General features: G+C 38.0%; 1 protein-coding gene across 24 annotated transcripts in view; it reads right to left on the bottom strand.

Annotated features, from left to right (window-relative positions):
- LOC126278103 (Down syndrome cell adhesion molecule-like protein Dscam2) overlaps window positions 1–20,276 on the bottom strand; it is an 810,453-nt gene that overhangs the window by 316,730 nt on the left and 473,447 nt on the right. For 2 of the 24 annotated variants that reach the window (XM_049977980.1, XM_049977975.1), the window contains exon 7: window positions 6,663–6,783. The exons of the other annotated variants lie outside the window; for them this stretch is intronic. In XM_049977980.1, coding sequence (XP_049833937.1) covers window positions 6,663–6,783 — 121 coding nt within the window. The remainder of the gene's footprint in view (window positions 1–6,662; window positions 6,784–20,276) is intronic. 24 annotated transcript variants of the gene reach the window in all.

Genomic DNA, 20,276 nt, shown 5'->3' with positions numbered 1-20,276 from the left:
CAACACTGATAAACTGGAATTCGTATGTGAAGTAGAGTAATGTGCTACAGTACAGCATCACATACAAAGCCCTGAAAATTAATGTCTCTCTTGTCCACCTACAGCTTCTTAGGAATATTTAATTGAACAAGTGTGCCTTAATAATAAGCCACCAAGGAGGTTCTGACGATTCATTACATTCTTATATCTGGACTTAATTTTAAACTGATTGTATATTGTGTTAACGTAAATACAATTCAGGAAACACCTGCATTTTCATCTGAACGGCATTAGAAGACTGCTTACAGAAAGGATCAGGCATCAATAACTACTACCACAGCCAGATTCAATTTGGTCGTATCCTCATGATTCAAAAATAAGTATTTTACAGTTTTACTTAATAATATTATCATACAAACCTAATATATATAGCAATATTGTACTGTGTGTAACAGAATACATGTAACATAGAACACCAAGAACATACAGTACATGCACAGTACATAATGGTAACTGCAAACAGCATACAATTAAAAACCTTTGCTGATGCCCAGCAGATATTTTTTTGTTCTTTTGGTACTATGTTAAAATGAGCTATTCACCAGAATCAACAAACAGACAAAATCAATTCGCATATAAGTGCCCTATTCCAGACTAATTTTTATTTATTTATCAAATGCCCTTTCTATCCAATTTTCTGTACATTTTAAATCCAATATCCTAATTTCATTTTTTATGCTTGTGTATTGTGTGTGGAGTATGTTTTGGTACAGCAGTTACTGCACATATTAAAACCTGTATACGAAAACATAATGACACTGGTCAATGCTGTCTCAGTTTCTTTGATTTCCTTGACTGAAAAATGACTTCAGCAGATCATTTCCTTTACAGCTATCATCCTCAGAAAAATAGCTGGAAAGGTTGCAATGCAACTGAAAGTATTTTGTACAGAATGAAAAATGTATTTCCTGTTTGAGCTATTTTTGATTAGTTTCATGCCAACAAATGGGAATCACAATGCAAAATATTAGGTGTAAATGTTAGATGCAGAAGTGTAAGATAATCAATAAGGCTAACAATAATGGAAAGATGAAAGAAAATTATCAATTAACTATGATAAGAAGAACAATCACTACCTCAGAATCAAGAGTCATTACAGTAAAGTAGTTCTAAATTTTTATCTTCCTTTGGAGGCACTTCTCGCTTTCTCCCAGAGGTAAGATACTGCGTGAAGAGTTTGACAGAGCACTGAAAGACCTGAGTCAAAACAAGGCCCCCGGAATAGACAACATTCCATTAGAACTACTGACGGCCTTGGGAGAGCCAGTCATAACAAAACTCTACCAGCTGGTGAGCAAAATGTATGAGACAGGTGAAATACCCTCAGACTTCAAGAAGAATATAATAATTCCAATCCCAAAGAAAGCAGGTGCTGACAGATGTGAAAATTACAGAACTATCAGTTTAATAAGTCACAGCTGCAAAATACTAACACGAATTCATGACAGACTAATGGAAAAACTGGTAGATGCGGACCTCGGAGCGTATCAGTTTGGATTCCGTAGAAATGTTGGAACACGTGAGGCGATACTGACCTTACGACTTATCTTAGAAGAAAGATTAAGAAAAGGCAAACCTACATTTCTAGCATTTGTAGACTTAGAGAAAGCTTTTGACAATGTTGAGTGGAATACTCTCTTTCAAATTCTGAAGGTGGCAGGAGTAAATTACAGGGAGTGAAAGGCTATTTACAATTTGTACAGAAACCAGATGGCAGTTATTAGAGTCGAGGGGCATGAAAGGGAAGCAGTGGTTGGGAAAGGAGTGAGACAGGGTTGTAGCCTCTCCCTGATGTTATTCAATCTGTATATTGAGTAAGCAGTAAAGGAGACAAAAGAAAAATTCGGAGTACGTATTAAAATTCATGGAGAAGAAGTAAAAACTTTGAGGTTCGCCAATGACATTGTAATTCTGTCAGAGATAGCAAAGGACTTGGAAGAGCAGTTGAACGGAATGGACAGTGTCTTGAAAATAGGATATAAGATGAACATCAACAAAAGCAAAACGAGGATAATGGAATGTAGTCAAATTAAATCGGGTGATGCTGAGGGAATTAGATTAGGAAATGAGACACTTAAAGTAGTAATGGAGTTTTGCTATTTAGGAAGTAAAATAACTGATGATTGTCGAAGTAGAGAGGATATAAAATGTAGACTGGCAATGGCAAGGAAAGCGTTTCTGAAGAAGAGAAATTTGTTAACATCGAATATAGATTTATGTATCAGGAAGTCATTTCTGAAAGTATTTGTTTGGAGTGTAGCCATGTATGGAAGTGAAACATGGACGATAACTAGTTTGGACAAGAAGAGAATAGAAGCTTTTGAAATGTGGTGCTACAGAAGAATGCTGAAGATTAGATGGGTAGATCACGTAACTAATGAGGAGGTATTGAATAGGATTGGGGAGAAGAGAAGTTTGTGGCACAACTTGACTAGAAGAAGGGATCGGTTGGTAGGACATGTTTTGAGGCATCAAGGGATCTCAAATTTAGCATTGGAGGGCAGCGTGGAGGGTAAAAATCGTAGAGGGAGACCAAGAGATGAATACACTAAGCAGATTCAGAAGGATGTAGGTTGCAGTACGTACTGGGAGATGAAGCAGCTTGCACTGGATAGAGTAGCATGGAGTGCTGCATCAAACCAGTCTCAGGACTGAAGACGACAACGACAACAACAACAACAACAACAACAACATGAAAAAAACAGTAAAAATTTTGTCTTACTCATGTGATTTATTCAAAGAAAATTATGCGCTTTCTTATTCATGACATATAACCAATTTTTTACTAGGAAGCTATCTATAATCATTTTTTGACGCACCATAATCGTCAAATAAATTTGTAGTGCAAGATGCCACTGCTTCATTAGAGTGATGTACGATGCAACCAGTTCCCATGCTTTCAATATTTTTCTTACTGTGCCAAAAGATTGTTGTTGTTTTGTTGCACTCCGTCTGCAGGCCACAAGTGGCCCATCAGGTCCATCCGACCGCCGAGTCATCCTCAGTTGAGTATGCGTATAGGAGGGGCGTGTGGTCAGCACACGACTCTTCCGGTCGTTATGATGGTTTTCTTTGACCGGAGCCTCTATTATTCGGTCGAGTAGTTTCTCAATTGGCATTACGAGGCTGAGTGCACCCCGAAAAGTGGCAACAGCACATGGCGGCCGGATGGTCACCCATCCAAGTGCTGGCCATGCCCATCAGCACTTAACTTCGGTGATTTCACGGGAACCAGTGTATCCACTGTGGCAAGGCCATTGCGTGCCAAAAGATTGCTGCTTTGATTTTGCCGCCTCCTCCTCTGCCTCTGAAGGACTCCTCTCCACAACTTCCTGCTGTGAAACACACTCTAACTCCATAATCTTGCTGGTCATTTCTTGGCTGTGCTCTTCCACAAGCTTATCAATATCATTGTTATCCACTACTAGTCCTATTCTCTTGGCTAAAGACACAGTCTTGTTGACTACAGGCTCCATAGGTAGTGACTCAAATGCCTCAGGGTCATGTTTGACAACATACTACAGAAAAAGCTTCTTCCATGCAGAGGTGAAAGTTCTCTCGGTAATCCTCCCCATGCCTTTTCGATCATCTTAATGCAGGCAAGGATTTTGAAGTGATATTTCCAAAACTCTCTTGAGAGTGAGATTGGTAACTTCAGTCAACTCAAAGCAATGCACAAAGAATGCTTTAATGTAAACCTTCTTTTAAGTTAGAAATAATCTTCTGGTCCATTGTCTGGAGCAACAGAGTGCTGTTGGGAGGTAGAAATTGGATCTTGATGAATTGAAATTCTTCAAGGAGGTGGTCTTGCAGGCCTGGAGAATGGGCAGGGGTGTTGTCCATAACAAGCAAGACGTGGATTGGCAGATTCTCCTAAGGACCAAACACTTCACTTCACTAATTGAATTACAATAAAGATCACATGTCACCCAAGCCTTGCTTGTTGGACTTAAAAACATCATATTTAATCTGCTCTTCTGGATTTTGTACTTCTTGAAGGCTCGTGAAGTTTCTGAATGGTAAACAAGCAGCAGTTTCATTTTAAAATTTCTACTTCCCCTGACACAGACTAGCAGTGTGAAATGGTCTTCCATTGGCTTGTGATAGGGCAATGCATTCTCCTCTGCTGCTTTGGCATCTTTTCCCAGAACAGGCCCATCTCATCACAATTAAAAACCTGTTGCAGCAGATAACCTTCAGAATCTACGAGCATCTTGAAGTTGCCGATGGAGTTCTCTGCTGCCTTTGTGTCAGAACTGGCTGTTTCATCACGTTTCACAAGGCTGTGGATGCCGGTTCTTCTCTTAAACTTCTCGACCCACCCACAGCTTCCCTTAAACACTTCTTTGGCTGCTGCTGATGATCTTGGCATCTTCTTGCAAAGACAGCAAAAATCGTTCTCACCTCCTCAGAAATTATGTTCTCATTTGCAGTGTCCTCTTGCAATTGCTTTTCATTTATCCATATAAGGAGCAACCTTCTGACATCATCCAGAATACAAAACTGTTATTTAGATACCCTTGTCACTCCCTTTGAAGTATCTATCTCCCCTTGTTCTTGTTCTTGAGGACAGTGGAAACAGATGATGTAGACTGATTGTATATGCATGCTAAATCAGTAACGTTCTCACCTGGTTCTCACTTTTTAATGATTTTAAATTTCATTTGTAAGGTCATTTTCTTTCTTTTATGGTCGTCTTCCTGCAGATTTATCTTCAGGGACATTTCTATGAAGGTTATTAAAATTAGCATACAAAAAACACTGTGTGAGAAAAATGGGTGGTCACAAGCTGCATAAGATGGTACCAGAAAGAACACTAAACCCAGACCGCAGTATATGCTAAAGACATTGTCCATATGCCGCTGCCGACAATGAAAGGTGTTCATATTATTGAATGTTTCTGCCACCGTGCATGAATGGATGATGACATCACATTAAATCATTGTCACTCGTTATGCGAAACATCGCTTATTAAGTGAGTCATTGTCTTACAATTTGTTTTGCTCATTATCTGAATTACGTGGTATGAGAGTTGCTCATTCAGCGAAGTCCCATTGTACTCTGTAAACATATTATTCCATGAAGTTTCTCGCATTTCTTTTTGCATTACTGTCTCCTGTAATTTCATATTAGCAAGTATGAATAACCCTTTTCATCTTATATTTTGTCTGAAGTATATCTATGAAAAATAGAAATAAACTCTGCTAATAATAAGTAAATAAATAGTAATGTACCACAATGATTGGACTCCTTCAAAATATAAGAGAAATGTGTTACCAGAAATTCCATTACACATAATTTGCAAAATTCATTTTTTTATTCCTATTCCTGTGTGTTCCACCTGAAGTTTAAAAGAGTAAGAAAAATGGTTGCTTCTTTCATAAGAAAGTTGAAACAGAAGGAACATACAGAAATTTAAACATAATTTTTTAAAATTTGAATGCTTCATAGGCTTTGATATTTTATGAAGCAAACAAAAATGCTTTATTACAAAGTGAACTGAGCACAGAACCAACTGAAATAGTTAGTGTAAGGGAAGAAATCAAAATACACCGAACTACACAGTTTAGAACCATGGCTGATCATGGTACTGCAAAACAGTTTAAATGTTTTCAAAGTTTAACACTAATATCTCTACTATTCCCTGACACCTGCACACTGGAGGTGGGAGGGGGAGGGGACATGCTCAATTCACAAACTCACAAATAACCACTATTAATGTTACTGTCCTCTCCAGATACCATGGAGAGGACAGTGGCAATTTGTGTGTAACTTATACATGTATCAATGTGTGTGTGTTTATTTCTTCAGCTGACAAGGATTTTCTCTGAAGGCTCACAATATCCAATAGTCTACTTTCAAATGTACCTGTCTGCTGCTCAATGCCTTCTCTATGTGGTGACAAGCAGTCTATCCTAATTCATACTGTATTGTAGTTACGAAAAAAAGAGTTAACAGCAAAAATCACTGGTGACAAAAGGTTATACTTTCTTGCAGTTCCATATAATGATTTAAAGGTGGGTTTTTTCCTCTTAAGTTAACAAGCATTTTACAAACAAATAAATCAGGTTGAAAGTACAGAATGTGAAGTACAATGCAAAACAATGGCAACAAAGTGGTCGGATTACCCATCAATCAAATTATAATATTAAATATGAAGCAGGAATCTGAAAAACCTCTACAATTTGTACCACTACACAATGCAAGCATCACATCATCTGCCAGGTGAAATACTGATTTCTCTGTTGATAACAATGTATACCACTGTTCACTCACCACCCAAAAATTGTAAGTTGTCCGTTTAACTGAAGTTTGCATTTTCTAAATCTTCTTTCATAAAAAGTACTTTCCAATTAAACAATGTCCTTAAGTGATCAAATTATTAATTTTTGCTACATCACAGACACCAGCTTTATTTTTTCATTAATACTACATTTTTTAAACAATCATCATACAAATTTTGTTGCCAATTGTTAATATAACTTCGGTGTTAGATTAAGCTCTTTGCATGGAAATGACTCTCCCCCCCCCCCCCAAAAAAAGCTAATTATACTTAACAATGAGTCACTTAAATGTGCCACATCCATATAAAACAAAAAAACCGAAATTTCCTATACGCTTACCGATATATGGGAACTGGGAATCCCTGAGCTGCACAAAAATCTACAAATATAGCACCGACTTTAACCTCCTTAATGTCAATGACTTTGGTATTAACCCTGGGGCGGACAGCTCCATTTGGCTCTGAAAAATCAAATTGTTCTTCTGACTGGAGATGATGAACAAAAGCAAGGGAATCCTACTGATTATCAAGGAAAAACGATAGCAAATAATTGGAACAGATTACACTGTGTGTACTCCAGATTTTGTTAACTACACATTTTATTGTTTGTGCTCTAAATTACAAAATAATTTTGTTAACCAGAAGACATAATGAGAGTTTGATAGAAAACTTTCCATTTAAGAGCTTAGGAAGCAACTGTGAAAAAAATAAAATATAAAAATCTCCAAGTTTACATATAATACTCCCAAAATATTACCAACATGTTAAGCTGTGAATTTCCAGTTGAGATTGGCATAAAACTTATGTGTAATTAACACAGGGCTTGTACCACAGAAAACTTCAACTGAGACTTTTTTCTGTCCTTATTTTTGATTGCACTTTTATTTCTCTTTTCCCCAAATCTATCTTTACTTCTCACTCTAGACTGAAGCTCGCACAGTTCTAGCCAATGTACCACCTCTGACCTAATCTCTCTGATGACGTGCCCTTTATTTTTGTCAATCATGAGCTCACTGCCCCTCTTCAACTTTGGGTATGATAGAACTGCCCTTACTTTTAACCTCTTCCAAGAAATCCCTTTCTCTTATGCAATAAAGAAAGTGTTAGAGGTAGGTAGTGCCTTTCTCTTTTATTTGTGTCTCTTGCCAGTACAACACATTTTGCCTACTAAAGGTAAATATTGACCACCAACTCTGTCACACAATTTAATACTAGACATGTGTCACAGAGACCTTCGGGAAATAAATTTTAAAAAAATACAATTGCTTCTATCTATATTATACATATGTAATCATCAAACTGCCTTCAGAATGCGGGAAATAAGTATTCAGGAGTAAAGACAAAAGGATAGCTTAGACTGAGAGAAATAATTAAAAAGCCTGATTGAGGGTATTACCACAGGAATTTCCTATTTGTTCTAGAACATTTTCATTTTGTAAAATGAATTTCCTAACTTGAAATCAGTAATGAACCTAAATGTCCAAGCAATACATTATATCAATTAATTTTATTTTATTTTATTTTTATTGAGAGAACAACAGAGAGAATATTTACAGTTCATATTCTGGACAGATTGGATTTTCCTTCCATAATTAGAGTAACAATTCTTTGTAGTTAACCAGACATTTTTTTTATTTTTTAAGGAAGCATTTTTCCTTACCGATAAACAGGAACAGGGAACCCTGAGCAAGGGCATAGGCCAACGAAACTAGTCCCTAATAAAATATCCTTAAATTCTACTATTTTTGTTGTAACTTTAGGTCGGACAGCTCCTGTAGGTTCTGAAACAACATTTCAAAAATCTCATGTAGAACCTATCTGTCATACAACAAAAAATGCTGCAATAAAATTTGTCACAGAAGGAGTATCTATTTTTCACCCACTAAAACAGAAACAATTTTAATTGGCCTGAAAGATACACAAATTTAAAATTATGCTTGAATCCCTAGCACTCAAAAGTATATACCATTTCTTTAATTGGGATAAATATGGGAACAAGAAATGGAAAAGTGATAAAGGTAAAGAAAAGTCCATATAAATGTTGGATTAGGAATGCCACCAACTGTATTTATTATCTGTTTCTTTGATTAAGTACCTGTGCACATACTCTTTTCTCTTCCTGTAATCCCAACTTCCTCTGGATAAAGGGTGGTCTGTATCCTTACGTTCCTCAATTTTTCCATGTTCATAAACTAGCAATACTGCTGTTACCATAACATTAATTGCTCACAGGCATTTCAGAATCAGGATGATTTGGCTGCAGATTTACAGCACAAAATACAGCCCAGTAGGTGAATGGGTGTGAAATGTTTAACATCACACATTATCAAACAAAGATGGTCACTATACATTTATTTGGAGCCAAGAAGAATTTCATATAACCCAAAAATTCTAGAGAAATATATAGTTGTAAAATGATACTGTCTCAAAAAACTGGAGTACTTCCACCAATCCCTATATGGGAATATACAAATGGATGTACGAGTGCAGGTTGCAGACACATGGCTCACAACATATGGAAGTTTTGGGCTGGCAGGAGTCGTTCTTAGACAGCCTAATGGTAAGGCAACTGTGAGAGGTAAGCGGGAAATCAGAGTTTGAGTCCCATTCCAGCACAATTCTTCATTGTTGTCATTCTATTACACAGCTGGGGTTGTCCATATTCGATACTGTGAATAAATTTCAAGTATTTTGTAGTAGCTGAAGTCGCCACATTGTCTGTTGGAAGGAACACTGCATCATACTTCTGAACAACACAGGTACTACAATATTGTATTTTGAAAAATTATGTCTATGATACAGCCTTTCAAGGACCTGATTACGTATTGTAATTCATTTTATAAGAAATAATACAAGTAATGAAAGGGTTAAATAAGCAAATCAAAAATCCAATTTCTGTGCCTACTATAGGAAAAAAACCTTCCCCTACTATATCTACAAAACCACCACTAATGATGCTTCATAAATAAAAGCAAATGCATCTATTGTAACACTGTCTTAAGCTGCAGTACTCTCAAGATAAAAAAAAAAATCCATACATATTATAAAAATAGATGTATGTATGTTTCTGTGTATGTATGTATGTATGTATGTCCCTCACCTCCTCCTAAACCACTGGAACAGTTTCAACAAAACTTCATACACATATACCTCACTGTCAAGCCAAAATCACTATGGCCGTCCGCGGTGGTCTAGCGGTTCTAGGCGCTCAGTCCGGAACTGCGCGACTGCTACGGTCGCAGGTTCAAATCCTGCCTCGAGCATGGATGTGTGTGATGTCCTTAGGTTAGGTAGGTTTAAGTAGTTCTACATTCTAGGGGACTGATGACCACTGCAGTTAAGTCCCATAGTGCTCAGAGCCATTTGAACTATGAGGGTAAGAACCAGCTATCTATCAAAGGGGTGGTGGTGGAGCTGAAAAAGAAGCTTAGCTCGCGATGCATGAATTTCCAGATTTTATGCACCCAGTATTCGAGAATGACAGCATTCATCAACTTGAACAAACTTGACACATAATTTCAAAACTTAAAAACATTTTTCTCACTGACAGTCTCTACAAAATGGTGGAAGGAAATAAGCTTATTGCTTACTTTTTCTGCTGTTTGTGCAATATCAGTACCACATGGGGCATGATGTTATAATTTATTACTTCTTTATTACTAATTGTACTCATGATACTTTTGCAGACTTTATACACATACAGCACTGAATGTAACTACAATAGTATATTATTATAGTATATGTAGTTCAGGAGACAGAACATCACAAAGAATGAGAGGCGTGAATAACTGCCACACTGTGCATGACATTTAAATTTATTACTTATTTGCTGCTAACTGTATTTTCAGCAAATTTTGCAACCAGCATCCATATATGTCACTGAATGTTCCTACAATATTATATCATTGTATGACACACAGTTCAAGAGACATGATGCAATAAACAACGAGATGTGCAAAAGCTCACACATTGAGCATGACTTTTAAATGTATTACTTCGCTGCTACTAATGCCATTCACAACACATTTTGCAACGAGCATCCATATATGATGCTGAATGTACCTACAAAATTATATCATTGTAGGATATACACTACATACTTCATGAGGTATGATGTCATAGATATTATCACAAGGCCAGACGCTTCATGGTATGGGCATGGGCACACAGCTATAAATAAATACCTGGGCAATACTGGGTTTCTCTGCTAGTAATAAATATATAATAGCTACTGCAAAAGATGGACATCCAAATGAACATACCTCATTTATATTACCTAGCACTTATATGTGTTTTAGTAACTGTTTACATATGTTGTACAGGATTGTAAAGTTCTCCTTTAATCCTTGCCAACAGTATTTTTATACAATACCAGATGAAGAAACAGCTATGGTAAGTTCTATGACTTGGCTTTGAGAGAGAGCTGTTGGTTCTGCACATGCTGCTTGGTTACAGAGTCAATGAGTCATATTCTCATATACAGAAATAATGTTGGAATTCTTGTGTTCTTCTTTGTGATAATTAGCACAGTGCACAATATTCGACATTATAATTAAAAAAAGTTAAATGATGTGTGTACATAAATGAAACAGAAATGAATGCTATCGAAAGCCTCACCAGTGTCATTGTCAACAAACTTGAATCAAACACAGAGAGAATAAATTTGTACACAGCAGCAGCTGACAGGTGTACAAGGACAGTAACAAAAATATCAGGTTTCAGAAACAGAGTTTTCATTTGGTAAAAAAAGAGAAAAAATAAGAAGAAATTATATTGTTTATTATTTTCCCTTACTAATAAACACTGAAGAAAATTAAATACAATAAGCATATTAGGAACAACTGAAAATGAAATTTCAAAACATCTGTCTCTTCACAGCTCTTTCTGTCCTGTGAATATTATATTGTTTATGTTCAGAAACTAAGTCAACCAATGTTACACATTACCAACAAAGAAAATGGTGGACAATACTTGCCTAAAATTAGGTACAGGAGATGCTTGACTCAAACACAAGATATCGCCTTCCAAATTCACTTTTAATGTCTTTTCTTGCAGTTTGCTTCCAGAAACTTTTGGGGCTACACTACTTGTTGGCTCTTTAAAATGCAAAAGACTCAGTATTATTAAACGAACGCAGTCTGGATTTTTAACTTATCACTTGAGATAGACAATGCATAGATTATCCAGCGTACTTATGTATGAAAATTGTGTTCTTATGTTTTCACTGTGTGAAAACACACTACATTTTTTTTCAGATTATAAGATTAGAGGTTAGGCCTCTGTTCATCATGTGAAACACCAGCATTAAAACAAAACAGATCATAAACCATAATCAGTCACAGTTTGGTTTGCTGTTATTCAATGTGGCACTTTGAACCTCAATACCTCACTGTCAGGGATAAGTTCAGTATATTAAATGTCATATCACATAATTTGATACACAGGCATAGTGCCATCTGTAAATTGTGGAAAGCTGTCAGCTTCGTTTCAATCAGTTACTGTTTGAGTTGCCACTGTAATCTCATCATCCCATCTGCTCTCCAATCTACTTGCCCAGCTCAGCAGTGATCACTTCTTTTTAAGGGATTATCAACTTCCAACAGTTCAACAAGTGTGGTCCGCCCTCTCAGTCACTACAAATATTCTTTCCACTAGTTTCTCATGTAATGAAAAATAATCAGTTTACTTTTGATACTGATAAATTTTCCTAAGGGTTTTCGTTGTACTTACACAACATATCTTCATTTTTATTATTCCATTTCACATATTTTCATTGTTATTCATGATAATTCAAGCTTAAATCAGTGACAGTGGGGAAATTTTTTCTCTGGTTTCATACAATGACACTGCAATATGTAAGCATGATAAATTCCAGTGATAGCAAGTTCTGTATGACATAACAAACAATAGTCTCAAGTACATGTAATGCCAATACATGGTTGAGTTTAAAAATAAAATCTGAGAAATTCAAATGTATCTGGGATTCCAGATGTTCAATGTGAATGGCAAACAGCAGGTGCTGCTCACAAAGTCCAGAATTTATAAAATATCTGAATAACTGGAAGAGAGCAAAGCATGTACAGATGCTGAATTGCTACAAGCCGAACTTCATAGTGTTCCTCATACACTGATAAGGAACATTTGGAACACATGGCCTTGTGAGGGGGTGTGCATGCTGCCACCTGAGAGAATAGGTGAAAAATTTGACTCCTAGGTTTCTCTTGATGCTACAAATCATTTAACAATTCAAGAAACTATGACAATTGTATGATTCAGAAACCTTCATGATGGATAATAACACAAATGTAGCCAGCTATTGTTTTAGAACAATATCAAAATCTGTAAAGATAAAATTCCTCCAAAAGCTTCAAGTCATATGCTCCAAACATACAACCCTAACAGCCTGATATTCAAGCTACATTATCTCCTGCATGAAGCTTACAACTACTTCCCTTGTCTGATTCATTAAGATCTGATCCTAAAGGCGCAAGATAAATCTACAATATGTACACAGTTCATTAATGTTTTAGTGTTAAGTGCTTAAATACTTGCCTAAAATTTGGGACAGGGTATCCTTGGCTCATACAAAGAATTGCACCTTTGTGCCCAGTATGTAACAGTTTTGACTGAAGCTTATCACCTGCTAGTTTTGGTGCAACACTGTTTGTAGGTTCTGAGAATAGATGAACATTTTTAGACTCAACATCTTCATCATGAGAGAACTATGTTGCCTGAATGTTGAGCAACTGATTTATATGAAAGAAAAGTGTAAAATGTTTTGAAAAACCATCTTCCCAAGTGAAATAATCAACTTCCACGGATGAAATGAAATGTAAGAAAGAAAAATCCATTCTTTCAAATTGTGCACTTTTATTATTAGATAGATTACCATTGCCATGTTTCAAAAAGAAGAACATGATTAAGCAATATCATTTCAAACTAATCAGTATATACACTTCATGTTGCAAGTACATTTTTTTAAACAGTTTGTATTACTTATCACAAAATTTCAGAAGCATATTCCACTGCTAGTTTTCTCTTTATTGACCTGTTTGTTATTCAAGTATCCCATATTATCCCTCAATCATGATTTGATCTCACATTAAGAATGCTTTATCCTAGCTTTCACATTACTGTTTATTAATAACCTTTAATTCCTGATGTTGTTACACCTTTCTCTGTCTTCCTTTACTTATCTTCTTCTGAAAATCTAGATTCTTGTTTTTCATTTGAAAAACAGGTATTTGATTCACAATATCATCTGTGAAGCATATTCTGTTGACATAAACTGTTAACAAAGCTTTTCTAGGATTGAACTTTTAAACTCGTCATACCCATTAGCCTTTAATTGTTCTTTGTGCATCAATTCATAATTCTCTTGAACAGCTGGCAGACAATTCTTAAATATTTCATCGATAAGAGTAACAGGTAGTAAATTTTCTAAAGAAAAACACGGGCCACAGGAGGCCATAATATTCCTTATTAATTGTGCAATTGGCCGATTTGAACATTTATGACATTTTCAGATACATGTGGATTACAATCACATGATTTATCACCTTAGATGTGGCACATAAATTAACTTATTGTTCCATACATGAGGCCAAATTTTACATAGCCCATATACAACATAACATGTGGATGAAACCATGTTGTGTACAAACTATGTAAAATGTGGCCTTACATATAGAAAAATAATTGATTTACATGCCAAATATACTTTGATAAATCATGTAATGGTTATCTGAATATGCTTGAAAGCAACAAGCATCGAAAAGACAAACATCAAAAACAGCTGACCACACAGTTAATAATGAATATTACAGCCTACATAGACTGTACGAACTTCCAGTATGGTGGAATAATGTACGTTAACAACTCCTGTTAAGTGCTACAACAGAAAACCAGCCAAAGCTGCACATGGTATTTCTGGAAACACAATTTTGACTATCTGTTATCATGATCTGAAAATGGGTCCCAGTCCAAAACTAGCCATCAAGTGAATAAATAAGTTAAATTCCCAGGCCAAAACTAGTCGTCAAGTGTATAAAAAAGTGAAATTTATAACTCTGGTTGGCTTTGTGTTCTACTACTATAGACAATGTTTCCATTTACAAAAAAGTTTTTAGAGTTTGTGGCCTCACACGAAAACAAAATAAATGAGGAAGTTAACTGATAGGGGAAAGCTTACAGAATCACATAATACAATTACATGTATCAATTTTTCTTCTTATGGGCGAGACTATTAACAAACTAAATTCCTTTCATCAAAGAAAAATGATGAATGACTTAGTATTAGCAATTGGGCAGAATTTTTCAACATAGTGAATGAAAGAAAAAATCTTATAAAACTTTAAACAAAAAAGAATTTGCTGTGAAATAAAAACAAAACAACTACTAAATTACAGGAATTCTTCAATAGTGCCCACTTCTGTACATCTGTGAAATCAAAATCTGCTACTGGACAACATCCAGTATCATGCTGTGCTCCTCCACCCTGTGTATTGTAACAAGCTTGGATCACCCTTGGCCTGCTATCCACAATGTGGTAGAGACACTGCTGCTCAAGTCTGCCCACTCACTGACGGCGGCCTTCCTGAGGTCATCCAACGTGTGAGGAGGTTTCCTGCAGTGGTGCACTGCCAGTTAAGACAGGCAGCAGGCATGCTCAATCGGGCCTGTACCTGCAGATATTACAGGCTGATGCTTGTCTCCTGAAGGAGGAGTTCACATGGCATGTAATGCAATGTCATCTTGAAAGTTAATGGTAGGGTTGGAATATTGGCAGAGGGATCATTTCCCAATACTGTATACCCCTCACATTAGTCTCGATAGCAGTGAGCGAAGTATGATATATGGATATCAGCCTAATCCTACCTGGCCTCCACCACATTCTCCTATGACAATCAACAGTATCCACACATAGCCTGCAGTCAGTGGTGAAGAGAACCTGATGCTTATTTATTTATCACATGAAATTTTTAAAAGTCACATTTGTGAACATAAACTAAGGATAAAATTCATAAAGAAACATCTAGATTACAAATTTAGTTAACTGGACTATCAATCCTCTTCAAGCAGTCATCAAATTGTCCTGTGCAGGCCCTTACTGAACATGACTGCATTATATGCAGGATTATCTGCTTTTGTGTTCTAAACTCATATATCAGAGATGTGTTTTAGTTTCCATTTAGACACTGAATCCATACATTTGCCATGCTTGGATCTAACTTGATATTATTTACTTTTTTAAGCATGTATGATCCACAAATTTTGGTTTCCTAGAGCAGAGTTGTTTAATATACATGTAAGCTGAGAACAAATTAAAAGGATGCTGTTGATTGTTTCAATTTTTTCTAAGTCCTATAAGAGGTGCTTGTTGCCCTTGCAGTTATGGTGGAGGTACATGGCTTAGAACTGGTAGCCAGAAGGTGGCAGTGCTATCAATCAAACTTGAAATCATTCTCACAGTGGTATTTAGCTCAATGTCTTTTTTCTTGGTGTAGGGGTTGCAAAGAAAGATTGTCCCATCAGAACCTGGATGGCACTGAGCAGCCCATCACTTATGGTTTCAAAACTCTTTCCACAGCTTCCTCCATGGGGTGATGTTCCTCCTCATTACTGACCATAACCCATTGGTTTTATTGTTTGGCCTGCGTTCTGAGCTGCCATATAGAACTGGCCACCAGTTGCAGTGGCTGGCCCTCTTTCTCAGTAACTATTCTTATGACACTCATAACTGCTCCACCACCAGCATTCTAATGCTGATGCACTTTCACAGTTATCAGTGGAGACCGATCCGGAGTTCGACCGGCAAGAGGCTCTCGTGTCCACATTGGATGATGCCTTGCAGAAATCCCTGCCGGATTTTCTGTTGACAGCATGAGAGATCACAACTGCAATGATTGCTAACCAACTTTTCTGGAAAATTGTTTCAGCAATACAGATGGGTTGACCAGAACATGTCTCATCAGGTGCAAATCCAGCGCTGCATACTATTTTCTCCTCCGGACTCAATTCAACATTGTCAGACAGTCCCCAAGCTTGCCACACAAGAGCAATGTTGTTGCACGATTGTCTCCCTGGCATTGCATCCTCGCAAACTTCAGTTGCCGCATGCAACACACTGTAGTATGACTCACATCAAGACAATGGCACGGTGTCTTGTCTGCTAGCTGGAAATCAATTGTGGCATGAAAGAGCTGTTATGGGCTTGTGGGGTTTGTGCTCAGAACCCGGCTGCACCACCATGCCAGTTCTCTCCACAGCCGGGAGAGAGAGCACAGAGATTTCATAGGAAGCATTTGGTTGCTCGCAATCAATGCATTGTCGAATTTTCTGTACACAGACAATATGTCATATGTCATCCACATTATCAACTGACACTGTCTGTGTATTGCCCTTCATTTTTGTCTCTAAGGGATAAACTAGGACCCTTGAGTCTGATAATCATAGGCAGCTTATGCCACCCGAGTTTGATGCCTTTTCCATCCACAATGGTAGTCAGCATTTGACTACTACCCCACTTCACATGGTTTCTGATGTGGAGATGGAGCACTTTATGCGTACATTCAAGACCCAGATGAAGAAGTTCATATGTGCCTCTTTCAGTGATGATGCACTGTTGACCTTTCTTGCTACATACTGGGCAACACCCGTCAGTGCGTGAATCCCAGAACAACGTTTTGCATTGGCACCATCCACAGCATCCCCTGGATTTGTTGCACCCTGAGTCACATGCCACGGATCACCATGGTCTGCCACATTTTCCTCTGGGCTGTTTGGGCCCAGTCCTTCAGCCAGTGGCTGGGGCGCCTGCCTGGTATCAAGGTGGGCACACAAAGATCAAAAGTTGTTTGTGGGGAATGCTGGGGGAGCAGCTGACTTATCATGCTAATCAGTTGCACCCATGCCCTGTTGGATCATTACTGCTACTTCCAGTTGGCTGAGCGCCAGAGTTGATTGCGATGTTGTTCCTGGAGTGAGCTCCCACTTGTAGCAGCATGCCTCATGTTGCCACCCCCTCTGCTTTCTTCCCTTCACCTGCATCCTCGGGCCCTGGTGTGGCTTGTGCCTCTCTCTGCTATGCTGGAGCCCATTGATTTTGACTCACCCTCCCTTCTGCATACTCTCCCTTTGTTTATGCAATTTTCTCACAGGCACCAGTAGATCCATTGTTGCCACAGACTTTGTGTCCTTCTACCCTTTCAGTGAAGTTGGCAGCATCTGTACTGCCTTCTTCAGCTGTCAGTCCACTATCAGATTCAACGGCAGTCTCTCCAGTTCTGCACCGGAGGTCACGACGCTAGGCTGGCCATTTTTGTTCCTATGCAGCCTTTTCAGGGGTGAGAGATCTACTATCCCCATCAGCAGATGTCCTGATGGAGATATATGAACAGGCATGGAGTATCTCAGGAACCTGCCACAGAGAGCACACAGGTGCTGGTGTTTACTTGCGAGTGGCAGTAAGAGAGGAAGGGCAGTGCTCCTGCTGAGTTAGACCACTATGGACTTAGCCCAGCATTTGTGCCAAGAGTTGTTGTGAGTTCAGTCATTAGCCACCCACACCAGCTGCATGCCAGGATATTGTAGTGCTTGTATCACCGTGGGTTTGGGTGCTCGACTTCTCATAGTTCGATTCACATGGACTGTTAGTTCTGTTCGTAGGGTTCTGTTGTCCGATTGTTACCAAGTCACTGCCAGCCTGTGAAGTGCCACACCAGTCATGTCGAATAGGGGTGTTATCACATCTAATGCAAATACTTAACTGAAAATGACCCTTTGAGGATTGTTGACCAAGTGGACAATGTGCATTACATAGCCCCACTGAGAAAGGTGGTTCGCTTCAACTCCATTACACAGGTAGAAATTTCCTGTGATCACAAAGATATTTAGAAAGAGGTTTCTGAAAACCCTTTTTCAGCAGTTTATTATTATTATTATTATTATTATTATTGTTGTTGTTGTTGTTGTTGTTGTCTTCAGTCCTGAGACTGGTTTGATGCAGCTCTCCATGCTACTCTATCCTGTGCAAGCTGCTTCATCCCCCAGTACCTACTGCAACCTACATCCTTCTGAATCTGCTTAGTGTACTCATCTCTCGGTCTCCCTCTACGATTTTTACCCTCGACGCTGCCCTCCAATGCTAAATTTGTGATCCCTTGATGCTTCAAAACATGTCCTACCAACCGATCCCTTCTTCTAGTCAAGCTGTGTCACAAACTTATCTTCTCCCCAATCCTATTCAATACCTCCTCATTAGTTACGTGATCTATCCACCTTGTCTTCAGTATTCTTCTGTAGCACCACATTTCGAAAGCTTCTATTCTCTTCTTGTCCAAACTAGTTATCGTCCATGTTTCACTTCCATACATGGCTACACTCCAAACAAATACTTTCAGAAACGACTTCCTGATACATAAATCTATATTCGATGTTAACAAATTTCTCTTCTTCAGAAACGCTTTCCTTGCCATTGCCAGTCTACATTTTATATCCTCTCTACTTCGACCATCATCAGTTATTTTACTTCCTAAATAGCAAAACTCCTTTACTACTTTAAGTGTCTCATTTCCTAATCTAATTCCCTCAGCATCACCCGATTTAATTTGACTACATTCCATTATCCTCGTTTTGCTTTTGTTAATGTTCATCTTATATCCTCCTTTCAAGACACTGTCCATTCCGTTCAACTGCTCTTCCAAGTCCTTTGCCGTCTCTGACAGAATTACAATGTCATCGGCGAACCTCAAAGTTTTTACTTCGTCTCCATGAATTTTAATACCTACTCCGAATTTTTCTTTTGTTTCCTTTACTGCTTGCTCAATATACAGATTGAATAACATCGGGGAGAGGCTACAACCCTGTCTCACTCCTTTCCCAACCACTGCTTCCCTTTCATGCCCCTCGACTCTTATTACTGCCATCTGGTTTCTGTACAAATTATAAATAGCCTTTCGCTCCCTGTATTTTACCCCTGCCACCTTTAGAATTTGAAAAAGAGTATTCCAGTCAACATTGTCAAAAGCTTTCTCTAAGTCTACAAATGCTAGAAACGTAGGTTTGCCTTTTCTTAATCTTTCTTCTAAGATAAGTCGTAAGGTCAGTATTGCCTCACGTGTTCCAACATTTCGACGGAATCCAAACTGATCCTCCCCGAGGTCTGCATCTACCAGTTTTTCCATTCGTCTGTAAAGAATTCGCGTTAGTATTTTGCAGCCGTGGCTTATTAAACTGATAGTTCGGTAATTTTCACATCTGTCAGCACCTGCTTTCTTTGGGATTGGAATTATTATATTCTTCTTGAAGTCTGAGGGTATTTCGCCTGTCTCATACATCTTGCTCACCAGCTGGTAGAGTTTTGTCATGACTGGCTCTCCCAAGGCCGTCAGTAGTTCTAATGGAATGTTGTCTACTCCGGGGGCCTTGTTTCGACGCAGGTCTTTCAGTGCTCTGTCAAACTCTTCACGCAGTATCGTATCTCCCATTTCATCTTCATCTACATCCTCTTCCATTTCCATAATATTGTCCTCAAGTACATCGCCCTTGTATAAACCTTCTATATACTCCTTCCACCTTTCTGCCTTCCCTTCTTTGCTTAGAACTGGGCTGCCATTTGAGCTCTTGATATTCATACACGTGGTTCTCTTCTCTCCAAAGGTCTCTTTAATTTTCCTGTAGGCAGTATCTATCTTACCCCTAGTGAGATAAGCTTCTACATCCTTACATTTGTCCTCTAGCCATCCCTGTTTAGCCATTTTGCACTTCCTGTCGATCTCATTTTTGAGACGTTTGTATTCCTTTTTGCCTGATTCATTTACTGCATTTTTATACTTTCTCCTTTCATCAATTAAATTCAATATTTCTTCTGTTACCCAAGGATTTCTAGCAGCCCTCGTCTTTGTACCTACTTTATCCTCTGCTGCCTTCACTACTACATCCCTCAGAGCTACCC

The sequence above is a fragment of the Schistocerca gregaria genome, chromosome 6 (genome assembly GCF_023897955.1).
Source record: "Schistocerca gregaria isolate iqSchGreg1 chromosome 6, iqSchGreg1.2, whole genome shotgun sequence".
In the NCBI taxonomy this organism is placed as follows: Eukaryota; Metazoa; Arthropoda; class Insecta; order Orthoptera; family Acrididae; genus Schistocerca; species Schistocerca gregaria.
The sequence above is the reverse complement of the archived record's forward strand: the minus strand, read 5'-3'. Positions and strand labels throughout refer to the sequence as shown.